The sequence below is a fragment of the Salmo salar genome, chromosome ssa16 (assembly GCF_905237065.1).
Source record: "Salmo salar chromosome ssa16, Ssal_v3.1, whole genome shotgun sequence".
In the NCBI taxonomy this organism is placed as follows: Eukaryota; Metazoa; Chordata; class Actinopteri; order Salmoniformes; family Salmonidae; genus Salmo; species Salmo salar.
Window position 1 is genome coordinate 11,272,402 of NC_059457.1, and position 12,856 is coordinate 11,285,257.

At 45.3% G+C, this 12,856-nt stretch overlaps 1 protein-coding gene across 1 annotated transcript in view; it reads right to left on the minus strand.

Annotated features, from left to right (window-relative positions):
* LOC106573239 (neuron navigator 2-like) overlaps window positions 1-12,116 on the minus strand; it is a 100,983-nt gene extending 88,867 nt beyond the window's left edge. The window contains 3 exon segments of the mRNA XM_014148126.2: window positions 1,203-1,255; window positions 1,947-2,064; window positions 11,514-12,116. Coding sequence (XP_014003601.2) covers window positions 1,203-1,255; window positions 1,947-2,064; window positions 11,514-11,765 — 423 coding nt within the window. The 5' untranslated portion in view covers window positions 11,766-12,116.
* Between the last annotated feature and the right edge of the window lie 740 nt (window positions 12,117-12,856).

A 12,856-nucleotide genomic window follows, 5' to 3' on the forward strand; every position in this document is an offset into this window, starting at 1 on the left:
CCATTCATAGAGCTACTCATTATTTTAATAATATTTTCCCAAATTCTGGCCCGCCACAAGAGAAAAAATGTTGTATAACAATGGGATCTGTCGTTTAATGTGTAGGGGAGCTGGTGCTGGTGGGTGAGCCAGGGTGAGTCAGCTAGAGTGAGAGGAGAGCAAGATATATTAGACTGAGGGAGGTGGTCCAAGTGACAGACAGCTTGTAGGAGTGAAATAAGGTCAGAGAAAGAAAATGAGCTGCAAAATTGAAAGCAAGGGAGATATCTAATAATATTGGAGGTCCAATACAGCAGTTTTTATCTGAACATCATGCCATTTCTGGGTAACAATTAAGTACCTTACTATCATAGTTTTTAATTCAAATGGCCAAAAAATAAACAAAAGTAGCTTTTTAGCAAAGAGGAATTAACAAGCAAGATTTTGCTAGGACTGCCTGGTCTGAGTAAGGGCGGGAAAAATGAAAACGAGCTTTTATTGGAAGAGATGTTTGGTCTCTTTCTTATTGGCCTACTAACTCATTTACCGCCTTGTGATGTCTCCCGGCAGGCTAAAACTCCATCCCACCAAAACAGGCTGACATTTCAGGCTGTCTTTTCAACTCTTACACTAAAAGGGCATTATCAAAACGTTCACAATTTCACAGTATTATTTTAACTTCAAAGTGTAGAAATATATATAAAACACAAAAATCTGTTTTTTGACTGCACTGGGCCTTTAAACTAATTATCTTGGATTATCATATAAACAAAATAGAGGCTACTAGACTATGTCGAGCGCGATAACAACAATAACGAAGTGAACGGATGTTTAACCCATGGATCCATGGATCAGTATGTGGGCAAAGACAAGACTGGTTCAATCCCAAAATAGGCAAGGGAGGTTGTTTGGGTGTCAGCGGGACACCAGTCTATTTAACGCCTCCCCACAGCCTCCCTACCGTGTTAGTAGGGCATCACTAGAAAGGCCGTTCTCTTACAGGAAACAGTGAGGAAAGAAGCACATGCCACCAAGGGTCGTCACTCAGCGTCAGAATTTCAGATTTGGGACGGATCATCCGGTTGTGTTCGCACAATAATCACACATGCGATAACTCATTATCCGTACTATGAAGTACTGTTAGGCTTACGCCTCCCTGTTATCACTGTTTTAGGGGCTGGAGGATTGGTTCCCTTATGTTACAGAATAAACCCAACACTCACCATCTGAGTCCGGCTCTTTGGGTAGCCATTGATGTCTTCTATCTTCTCATTCGCTAGAAAAGAATGATGAAAAGAGAGAGAGAGCAAGAAAAGAAAGAGGATATTTAAACGATGAAGTAACACATCCTTCTTGGGACTTTCCCTGCACAACGACAAGTCACATCGAAGACGCCCGTACAGTATCTATCCGAAAGTAGTAATAACTTACGCTAATCATGGGAAGAAGCCGGGTTTTGCACCTGATGCCATCTCAGTCAAATACCACCGCTATGATCCTCATTTAGCCTCCGCTAACCACACTGCCTCTATTCACCCCACTTAAATATAATGTACAGTGCAGACACACAGGAAATAATGACAGGCTTGGGCTGCTCAACCTCTCATCCACCCTGGGAGGCTAAAAGCAGAGCTGGAATCTCAAATAGCTGAATTTCAGAGCAGGAAAGACTGATTTTAAAGACCCTCCTGACCTAAAGATCCCACCTAACCTCTCCACAATAAAGCCCGTATAGGCCACTGAGTTTTTAGGCCAGAGAAGAGAGAAGCACTGTGACATATCATATCATACTCATCATATCATACTAATATTAGGCTATATAATATGATAAGCATGCAAAAAGTTTGTTCTTGTCGTTGCATTGCAATGGAAAGCCAATACGAAACGCATAATGATCACATGGAAGCATTCCAATTGATCTGCTGATTAAAAAAAAGTTACCAATAGAATGCCAAGCAAGTCCTTACCGACAACCTGTATGATCTCAGCCAATAGCACTCCATCTGTAACATCCTGCTGCAAGTCCTTTATCAGTCGCTTACGGCCCGACTTCACCAGGTAATGGTTGGCCCAGTCCGTGTAAATCTGCCCGACAACAAAACACATAGAAATACAATTGACATATTAGAAATACAATCAATTCACTTAATACCAGACCATTACTAGTTAATACAAGCAAAGCAATAGCCTGTAGATAACACCTTTCAAACACCTTTCAGAACACACTCGCTTTTCAAGGCGTGATACTCACATTCCTCCAGAAATCAGGCCACTGAGCACAATGTAAGTTCTGCTCTGGGAGTGAGAAATCATGTCTTTCAAAGAGTAGGAAGTATGACATCACGTATTAAGACAGAAACTCACTGGCTGAGAGCACCGGTGTGTGGTGTCTGTAATCTGAGGAGCTTTGCTCATAATTGGATGTTTACTGCTGCTGCATTTTAACATCTCAGTCATTTTTTAAGTCTGTCTGATCTGACGGAAAATAGTCTACACTTTTTGCCCCAAACTGTTTATGAGATTATTATGCTTATACTGTAGCTAGATAATACAGATCCACCCAGAGTATACACTCTATGAGAACCAGGGGGATATGTACTTCACCATGGGGTTAAGAGGAGTTAACAGGGGGTTAAGAGGGAGGCACCAGATGGGTAATCGGACATGAAAGTGAAACAGATGAAGAAAGAGCTCAAATCGGGCAGAAAATCTGTGGGTTTGAATGACAAAACTGAACAGGTGATCTAAGGTAGGTATAGAGTGCTTAATGTGGACAACAGAAAGTAGCCTGGCAGAGAAAGATGGTTTTAAGAAATGTACATCTTTCAAGGTACTATAAAGACATTACAAACAGCTAAGAGCACAACACAGCTTGCTATTCTGTTTCCTGCATGGTGTTTCGCTGATCTGTTTCTGGTGGATTTGCATGATAAAAAAGAGTGTTGAGTTGGACACTAAAACCTCAGGCTGTCTCCTATAGATAAAGCTATGACTTTCACTACGGAACAAAACACAACACAACACTACAGGGTCAATGAAAAGTCACAAACCAATCAACTAGCTCATGGAGCTCAATATAGATAAATAGTTACAAATGTGCACTTTTCTTTCAGAAACTGTGAAAACTTAATGTGAAGAACTTGAAAGTAAGATGGCGCCGGAGAGGAAGGCAGACGTTTTACGTGTCCCCAACCTATTGTGTTTTTTTCTTTGTTTATTTGCGTTGTTTGTAACTTATTGTTTTACTTATTTTGTACATAATGTTGCTGCTACCCTCTCTTATGACCGAAAATAACTTCTGGACATCAGGACTGCGATTACTCACCACAGACTAGCAGAATGCTTTTTTTCCTTACACGACTCTGACGAGCCCGACGCGAAGGATATACTGCTTTCTCAGGAACAGGCCCAGATCCCCACGATTTGCGTGAAGACGAGGCGGAGAAAAAGTGTCCAAAGGGCGGGCTGCTTTCTGATAATTCGTAGGTGATCGAATAAACCCCCACTTCCCTCCATTCTGCTAGCAAATGTGCAATCTTTGGAGAATAAAATCAACGGAGTCGTGGCTGAACGACGACACTATCAACATACAGCTGGCTGGTTACACGCTATACCGACAGGATAGAACAGCGGCGTCTGGTAAGACAAGGGGCGGTGAACTATGTATTTTTGTAAATAACAGTATCTAAGGAAGTCACAATATCTAAGGAAGTCTCGAGCTATTGCTCGCCTGAGGTAGAGTATCTCATGATAAGCTGTAGACCACACTATCTACCTAGAGAGTTTTCATCTGTATTTTTCGTAGCTGTTTACATACTACCACAGTCAGAGGCTGGCAATAAGACAGCATTGAATGAGCTGTATTCCACCATAAGCAAACAAGAAAACGCTCACCCCGAGGCGGTGCTCCTAGTAGCCGGGGACTTTAATGCAGGGAAACATAAATCCGTTTTACCAAATTTCTATCAGCATGTTAAATGTGCAACCAGACGGAAAAAAAACTCTGGACTACCTACAGTGGCTTGCGAAAGTATTCACCCCTTGGCATTTTTTCCTATTTTGTTCCCTTACAACCTCGAATTAAACTAGATTTTTGGGGGGTCATTTGATTATCATTTGATTTACACAACATGCCTACCACTTTGAAGATGCTAAATATTTTTTATTGTGAAACAAACAAGAAATAAGACAAAAACAGAAAACTTGAGCGTTCATAACTATTCACCCCCCAAAGTCAATACTTTGTAGAGCCACCCTTTGCAGAAATTACAGCTGCAAGTCTCTTGGGGTATGTCTCTATAAGCTTGGCACATCGAGTCACTGGGATTTTTGCCCATTCTTCAAAGCAAAACTGCTCCAGCTCCTTCAAGTTGGATGGGTTCTGCTGGTGTACAGCAATCTTTAAGTCATACCACAGATTCTCAAATGGATTGAGGTCTGGGCTTTGACTAGGCCATTCCAGACATATAAATGTTTCCACTTAAACCACGCGAGTGTTGCTTTAGCAGTATGCTTAGAGTCATTGTCCTGCTGGAAGGTGAACCTCTGTGCCAGTCTCAAATCTCTGGAAGAATGAAACAGGTTTCCCTCAATAATTTCCCTGTATTTAGCGCCATCCATCATTCCTTCAATTCTGACCAGTTTCCCAGTCCCTGCCGAGGAAAAACATCCTCACAGCATGATGCTGCCACCACCATGCTTCACTGTGGGGATGGTGTTCTCAGGGTGATGAGAGGTGTTGGTTTGTGCCAGACATAGAGTTTTCCTTGATGGCCAAAAAGCTACATTTTAGTCTCATCTGACCAGAGCTTTGCAGCTCCTTCAGGGTTATGTTTGGTCTCTTTTTTGCCTCTGATTAATGCCCCCCTTGCCTGGTCTGTGAGTTTTGGTGGGCGGCCCTCGCTTGGCAAGTTTGTTGTGGTGCCATATTCTTTACATTTTTTAATAATGGATTTAATGGTGCTCTGTGGGATGTTCAAAGTTTCAGATTTTTTTTTATAACTCAACCCTGATCTGTACTTCTCCAAAACTTTGTCCCTGACCTGTTTGGAGAGCTCATTGGTCTTCATGGTGTCGCTTGCTTGGTGGTGCCCCTTGCATAGTGGTGTTGCAGACTCTGGGGCCATTCAGAACAGGTGTATATATACTGAGATCATGTGACACTTAGATTGCACACAGGTGGACTTTATTTAACTAATTATGTGACTTCTGAAGGTAATTGGTTCCACCAGATCTTATTTAGGGGCTTCATAGCAAAAGGGGGGAATACATATGCATGCACCACTTTTACTTTTTTTCTTCATTTTTATTTTCACTTCACTAATTTGGACAATTCTGTGTATGTCAATTACGACCGTAATTATATCCTCCTGATTCCTGCTTACAAGCAAAAATGAAAGCAGGAAGCACCAGTAACTAGATCAATAAAAAAGTGGTCAGATGAAGCAGATGCTGAACTACAGGACTGTTTTGCTAGCACAGACTGGAAAATGTTCCGGGATTCCTCCAATGTCATTGAGGAGTACACCACATCAGTCACTGGCTTCATCAATAAGTGCATCGATGACGTCGTCCCCACAGTGACCGTACGTACAGTACATACCCCAACCAGAAGACTCCATTGCACTCCATGCTGCCCTTTCCCACCTGGACAAAAGGAACACCTATGTGAGAATGCTATTCATTGACTACAGCTCAGTGTTCAACACCATAGTGCCCTAAAAGCTAATCACTAAGCTAAGGACCCTGGGACTAAACACCTCCCTCTGCAACTGGATCCTGGACATTCTGACGTGCCGCCCCCAGGTGGTAAGTGTAGGTAACAACACATCCGCCACGCTGCTCCCCAACACAGGGGCCCCTCAGGGGTGTGTGCTCAGTCCCCTCCTGTTCACTCATGACTGCATGGCCAGGCACGACTCCAACACCATCATTAAGTTTGCAGATGACACAACAGTGGTAGGCCTGATCACTGACAACGACGAGACAGCCTATAGGGAGGAGGTCAGAGACCTGGCCGTGTGGTGCCAGGACAACAACCTCTCCCTCAACGTGATCAAGACAAAGGAGATGATTGTGGACTACAGGAAAAAGAGGGCCGAGCATGCCCCCATTCTCATCGATGGGGCTGCAGTGGAGCAGGTTGAGAGCTTCAAGTTCCTTGGTGTCCACATCACCAACAAACTAACATGGTCTAAGCACACCAAGACAGTCGTGAAGAGGGCATGACAAAACCTATTCCCCCGAAGCAGACTGAAAAGATTTGGCATGGGTCCTCAGATCCTCAAAAGGTTATACAGCTGCACTATCGAGGGCATCCTGACCGATTGCATCACTGCCTGGTATTGCAACTGCTCAGCCTCTGACCGCAAGGCACTAAAGGTAGTGCGAACGGCTCAGTACATCACTGGGGCCAAGCTTCCTGCCATCCAGGACCTCTATACCAGGCGGTGTCAGAGGAAGGCCCTAAAAATTGTCAAAGACTCCAGCCACCCTAGTCATAGACTGTTCTCTCTGCTACCGCACGGCAAGCAGTACCGGAGCGCCAAGTCTAGGTCCAAGAGGCTTCTAAACAGCTTCTACCCCCAAGCCATAAGACTCCTGAACATCTAATCAAATGGCTACCCAGACTATTTGCATTGCTCCCCCCCTTCTTTACACTGCTGCTACTCTCTGTTGTTGTTGTTATCTATGCATAGTCACTTCAATAACTCAAACTACATGTACATACTACCTCAACTAACCGATGCCCCCGCACATTGACTCTGTACCGGCACCCACCTGTATATAGTCTCGCTATTGTTGTTTTACTGCTGCTCTTTAATTACTTGTTACTTTTATCTCTTATTCTTGTCCGTATTTTTTTAAACTGCATTGTTGGTTGAGGGCTCGTAAGCAAGCATTTCACTGTAAGGTCTACACCTGTTGTATTCGGCGTATGTGACTAATACAATTTAATTTGATTTTAATAGCCATTTATATCCTATAACTAGCTACCACTCAAAACAAACGGCTCAGGGCTTAAGTTACCTCTCCAACCAGACAGAGAAGGGGTGTGTAGATCATAGACTTAGACATTACATCATTGTATCTCCCATTATGGTGTCTGTGAGTAGTACATTTTATTAATCTACTACTTCCATGAGTTGACCAACAAACTGAAAAGGCTAATACTGCCACCGGGATTGTGTTGTTTGAACAGGTATAAAGCCAAGGTGGGCGATTTACTGCCACCTGCAGTTATGAAATGTTTGCTCGCGAGTATAATTCATTGGCTGATCCCTCCCGATGACCGGGACGGAATTATATGATCTTTCTTAACCCATAGGAAGTCCCACCCAGTTGACTACTTCAAAATGGTGAAAGTCCTCAATGGCGCTGCCCATGCTAAAACTAGCTTTTGGGCACTAGAGTCCTCCATCTATCGCTATGGAGAAGATCCTCTTTCTTACATCTGACAGCTGTGTGAGCCAAGAAACACCAACCACAAAGTGCGGCAGACAGTGAGAATATTCTTGATATAACATTGAATGAGGCGAGCACCGCCTTCACTTGCTTTTCAAAATGATGGTTGCTGGGCTAAAGACAGAGTGGACATAGACCAGAACTGGACACTGTTTGAAGCCATACTTGGACATATACTAATGCTAGTAGGTCTGGCAGAAAGCTAGTTAACTACAGTCATATATCAATGTTTGTCCACCATCCAGCTGGGGTGTCCATTAGTAAGCATTAGTCATGTCTAACACCGTCATTGTTTAAACAAATATCAAGAGGTACCTACTGTCTATCACAGTTCTACATCCCCAGTAGCTTGACTTTCTGTTTAGATTTTATTTTATTTTATCTCTTTTGCGTCTAGTTTTTATTTTATAATTTGTTTGTTTGTCCACACTGCTGAATATGTGTGGTTTATGGTCATTAGGTGGAGGCTACTCGACAAGCCCTTTTGTGCTTTTTCCCTCCTGCATGTATTTCGTTTTTTTTTTTAACTGTTACAAACTGTCTCTATTTGTGCAAATTAAAATAAACTAAACTAGTCTAAACTCTATGGTCCACCAGCTCCCTCGTCTATGTCCTGTCCTGTCCAGGTGGGAAAAGCCACCACTAGGGGGCAGTGTTGGTGTGTGTGTGGCCAGTGCATCCCATGTGTTTCAGTTGACCAGAGGTAATCAACTCTAACACGTCATGTTACTGCTCCCCCCTCCTCCTCTTCCTCCCTCAAAGCCACTGTATTTCATTATTAATGTCCTACACACACACACACACACACATGAATGCATGCACACGCACACACACACAAATAACTCATTCAGAATTAGGCTGCGTTTGATCCTGCTTTTTTTGTTTGTAGTATTGCAGAGAGCAACCGAGCACTACTCCACCCAACCAAACCTTATGCATTTACGCACCACGTCAGACCATTGGTGGTGTTCATGTAATCCTCACATAAATAAACATGTAACCATCCTGGTGGAATGGTCTGTGGTGGTGTTCGGCTGGAAGTCAGTGCAGGCCAGCCGGATGTGTGTTTACTGCAGAAGAAGGCTGTGGTGGTGTTCGGCTGGAAGTCAGTGCAGGCCAGCCGGATGTGTGTTTACTGCAGAAGAAGGCTGTGGTGGTGTTCGGCTGGAAGTCAGTGCAGGCCAGCCGGATGTGTGTTTACTGCAGAAGAAGGCTGTGGTGGTGTCTGGCTGGAAGTCAGTGCAGGCCAGACGGATGTGTGTTTACTGCAGAAGAAGGCTGTGGTGGTGTCTGGCTGGAAGTCAGTGCAGGCCAGACGGATGTGTGTTTACTGCAGAAGAAGGCTGTGGTGGTGTCTGGCTGGAAGTCAGTGCAGGCCAGCCGGATGTGTGTTTACTGCAGAAGGCTGTGGTGGTGTCTGGCTGGAAGTCAGTGCAGGCCAGCCGGATGTGTGTTTACTGCAGAAGAAGGCTGTGGTGGTGTCCGGCTGGAAGTCAGTGCAGGCCAGCCGGATGTGTGTTTACTGCAGAAGAAGGCTGTGGTGGTGTCTGGCTGGAAGTCAGTGCAGGCCAGCCGGATGTGTGTTTACTGCAGAAGGCTGTGGTGGTGTCTGGCTGGAAGTCAGTGCAGGCCAGACGGATGTGTGTTTACTGCAGAAGGCTGTGGTGGTGTCTGGCTGGAAGTCAGTGCAGGCCAGACGGATGTGTGTTTACTGCAGAAGGCTGTGGTGGTGTCTGGCTGGAAGTCAGTGCAGGCCAGCCGGATGTGTGTTTACTGCAGAAGAAGGCTGTGGTGGTGTTCGGCTGGAAGTCAGTGCAGGCCAGACGGATGTGTGTTTACTGCAGAAGGCTGTGGTGGTGTCTGGCTGGAAGTAAGTGCAGGCCAGCCGGATGTGTGTTTACTGCAGAAGAAGGCTGTGGTGGTGTTCGGCTGGAAGTCAGTGCAGGCCAGACAGATGTGTGTTTACTGCAGAAGGCTGTGGTGGTGTCTGGCTGGAAGTCAGTGCAGGCCAGCCGGATGTGTGTTTACTGCAGAAGGCTGTGGTGGTGTCTGGCTGGAAGTCAGTGCAGGCCAGACAGATGTGTGTTTACTGCAGAAGGCTGTGGTGGTGTCTGGCTGGAAGTCAGTGCAGGCCAGCCGGATGTGTGTTTACTGCAGAAGAAGGCTGTGGTGGTGTCTTAAAGGGATTCTCTCTTCCTGGTAGGACCAAACGAGATCCTGCAGACACCCACCCCCCCACGCACAGTAGGCCTGCTCATCTCATTAAACTCATGCTGCCAGCAGCAGGTGTTGTCGAGTAGCAAATAACTACCAGCTATCTTCACTATACCGAATGTCATGTACTGTATCAATGTAGCTGATAAATCACGTTTTAGATGAAAGAGAAGCTGTGTATATTCTCATTCGGTAGAGAGAGTGCAGGTAATCAGCAGTAAGATTCACTGTGATCTTCTTCACTAACATGCTGAGACTGTATCAAGGAATCACTCATCTTGTCTGGTTCACTGAGCATACGGTGTTCATTATGAACATTTTGTGCTTCCATTCAGAAGATATCGGGGGATCTCAAGACTGGTAGTCGCTTCTCCAAACGTTCGCAATATGTAAAACAAACACACCCCAATCCCACTGGGCACACACTGGTTGAATCAACGTGGAATAGACGTTGAATTGACGTCTGTGTCCAGTGGGATAGTTCTACGCCACAAAATACCACACTGGCTAACTCTTCATGATTCCATAATGTACCAATCCCAGAAATCGGTATTTTCTTTCTAATCTTTCACCATATGTCCCCCATTAGGGTACGACAACAAAATAAAAAGGAAATATGAAATACGACAATATTATTCTATGCTTGTGTGTTCCCGTTTCCTCTCCAGTGGGCCCCCTGGGCCCCCAGCTCCATGAACTCTGTAGCCGGGCTGCAGTGTGGAGCACACTGAGCCACAGCACAGTACTGCCACTCCAAATAGAGCGCTGGAGAAAACCCCCTGACCGCTGTTCACTCTCACTGTGTAATGATAGGCAATGCAGTAATCTTTCATCCTCCCCACCACATGAAGCAGAACATCAGCTCCTGCTGCCTGCCTGGGACAGTAGGCTATGGGAAAGGCCAAATTCACATAGGCTACATATAGGCTATACATTGCCAGGCCAGCAATATAGACACAAGACCGGCACTCCTGGACTATAATCTATAGTCACTTTCAGTTGAACTATAATCTTTGTACAGTTCTGCAAATATATGAATATAAAGGCATATGCAGACATCAGCCAGAACAGGTGTGTAGAGCTCTTAAAGCCCATCTGCCTGCCACTTACACAGGCCAACATAAGGGGGTAAAAATTCTCACACCAGCAACTGCCATGAGGCCAAACCCTGCTGTTGTATTCTGTTCTCACTGCAAACCTTAGTCTTTTCAAATTTCCCTGTGAGAAAGTAACTAAGGTACGCCGAAGAGAATTAGATATCTATTGAAATGAATGCTAACATACAGAAGGTTTCAAACAAACACTTCCTTGCATGGGCCTCCCGAGTGGCCCAGCGGTGTAAGGCACTGCATCTCAGTGCAAGAGTTGCCACTACAGTCCCTGGTTCAAATGCAGGCTGTATCATATTTGGGCGGTGTGCAATCGGCCCAGCGTCGGCCGGTTAGGCAGTCATTGTAAATAAGAATTTATTCTTAACTGACTTGCCTAGTTAAATGCAATACAAACTCCACATAGTGAAGACAAGGGAAGAGTTGTTGTTATCTACGTGCACCGCTGAATGTCCATCTGATTAGAGTATTAAGACTGCCTTAAACAACATGCGACTAATGCTTTAACCTGTGACATATGTTTACATTACTTACCACACACACATGCCATTCATCATTACGTGCCCACATTAGCCCGCATCTCTCCTATACACACAGCAGCTGCAAACGCCGATAGTGTTCGCTGTCCAACTATGCATGCTGAACAGGTGCAGGGATCCTATCTTTTATCCCAGTTCACTCCGGGTTTTGTCCTTTAGTCTTTTTAGTACGTAACAAATATGAGATTGAGAAGAACAGTGCTCTGACCTGAGGGTCCTCTCGGTCTTCACTCTCTGTGGTGGAGAGGCTTTTGTTGGGGGTGGGGGTCGTCTCTCCCTTTCCCTGGCCCTCTCCCTGCCGGTGAAGGGCTTTCAGGGGGCTGTGTCTGAGGTGGCTGGCCCTGTGAGGGCTGGAGGTCCTGGACCTGGCAGGGTTCTGTATCTGAGGGATGGGCAGGGCGCTGTGCACCGGTTTGGGTAGTCCTGACTTCATCTTAGAGGCGACCAGAATGGCCGGCATCTTCCACTCGTCTCAGAAACCTCTCCACACACTCTCTCTCCGCTGCTTTCTAAGAAGGTCGGCCAAAAGCAGCCATACTCTCATACAGAAGCTCCACAGCTGGGGTAGCTCAGCCTACATATAGACATGTACAGCGGGAGGATCTTTGTGGTACACACAAACTCACACAAACTCACACACACACACAGACAGTCCAAAAGTAAACCTTTGGAAGTGGCTCTGGATGCGACGCTCAGAGAGATCAGAGCTCTGTTTGTCCAGGCAGGCAGCAGAAGTGTCTTAGAGACTTTAATGACTAAACACCGTTGGGTGGCAGCCTGGAGGGACGTTCAGCAGTATCCTCCTCCTCCTTCCTCGGCTTGTCAAGTAGTCATTGGAGACCGCCTCTTTCTCTCTCTCTCTGTACACTGATACTGTGAAGTTGGAGAGGAGCCCGATTCTAATTGGCCCAGTGTTGCTGTATAAAAGAGATTAGGGTTTCTGAGTTCTGCTGATCTCTGCAGGAGGGGAGGGGCTCCAGTTCTAATGCCCCCTCCCTGGGTTTTATATTATGCTCCCCACAGCTTTGAACTCAACCGTTAACTCCACAGTGCCAGAACAATTTGGATGTGCACAGGGATGAATATGACGTTATCAAGTGCTTTTCTATGTTCTTTGTAATTCTGTACGGTTGATTCTCAGTGTCATGTAAACTTTCAGTCAGCAGACAGACTGGGGGATGTGTTATTATTCAGAGCCGGCCCCGGCAGAAGCTTTGTGAGGTTTCAAATAGTGCTGCAGCCAGCAGTTCCTCCAGCCGGTGGATTGAACCCTGTAATCCCTATGTGTCTAAGTCAAACAGAACTCTCTCTGACGCTGTGTTTCAACACAAACCATCCATAGGCTAAGGTTTTTAATTCTCCTCTAAAAGGACCGTCTATCCCTCTTGCCTGTGAAAGCAAATCAAAGGTCATACAATCTGGAGAAACCACAGGCTAATCGATAATCCACTGGACAAGCTGGTTACCCAAGGGAAACACTCTTTTCACACCACTTTGATAACCAAAATGACATTTTCATCGCAGGTTAGGATAATTAACATAGCAGGTTAG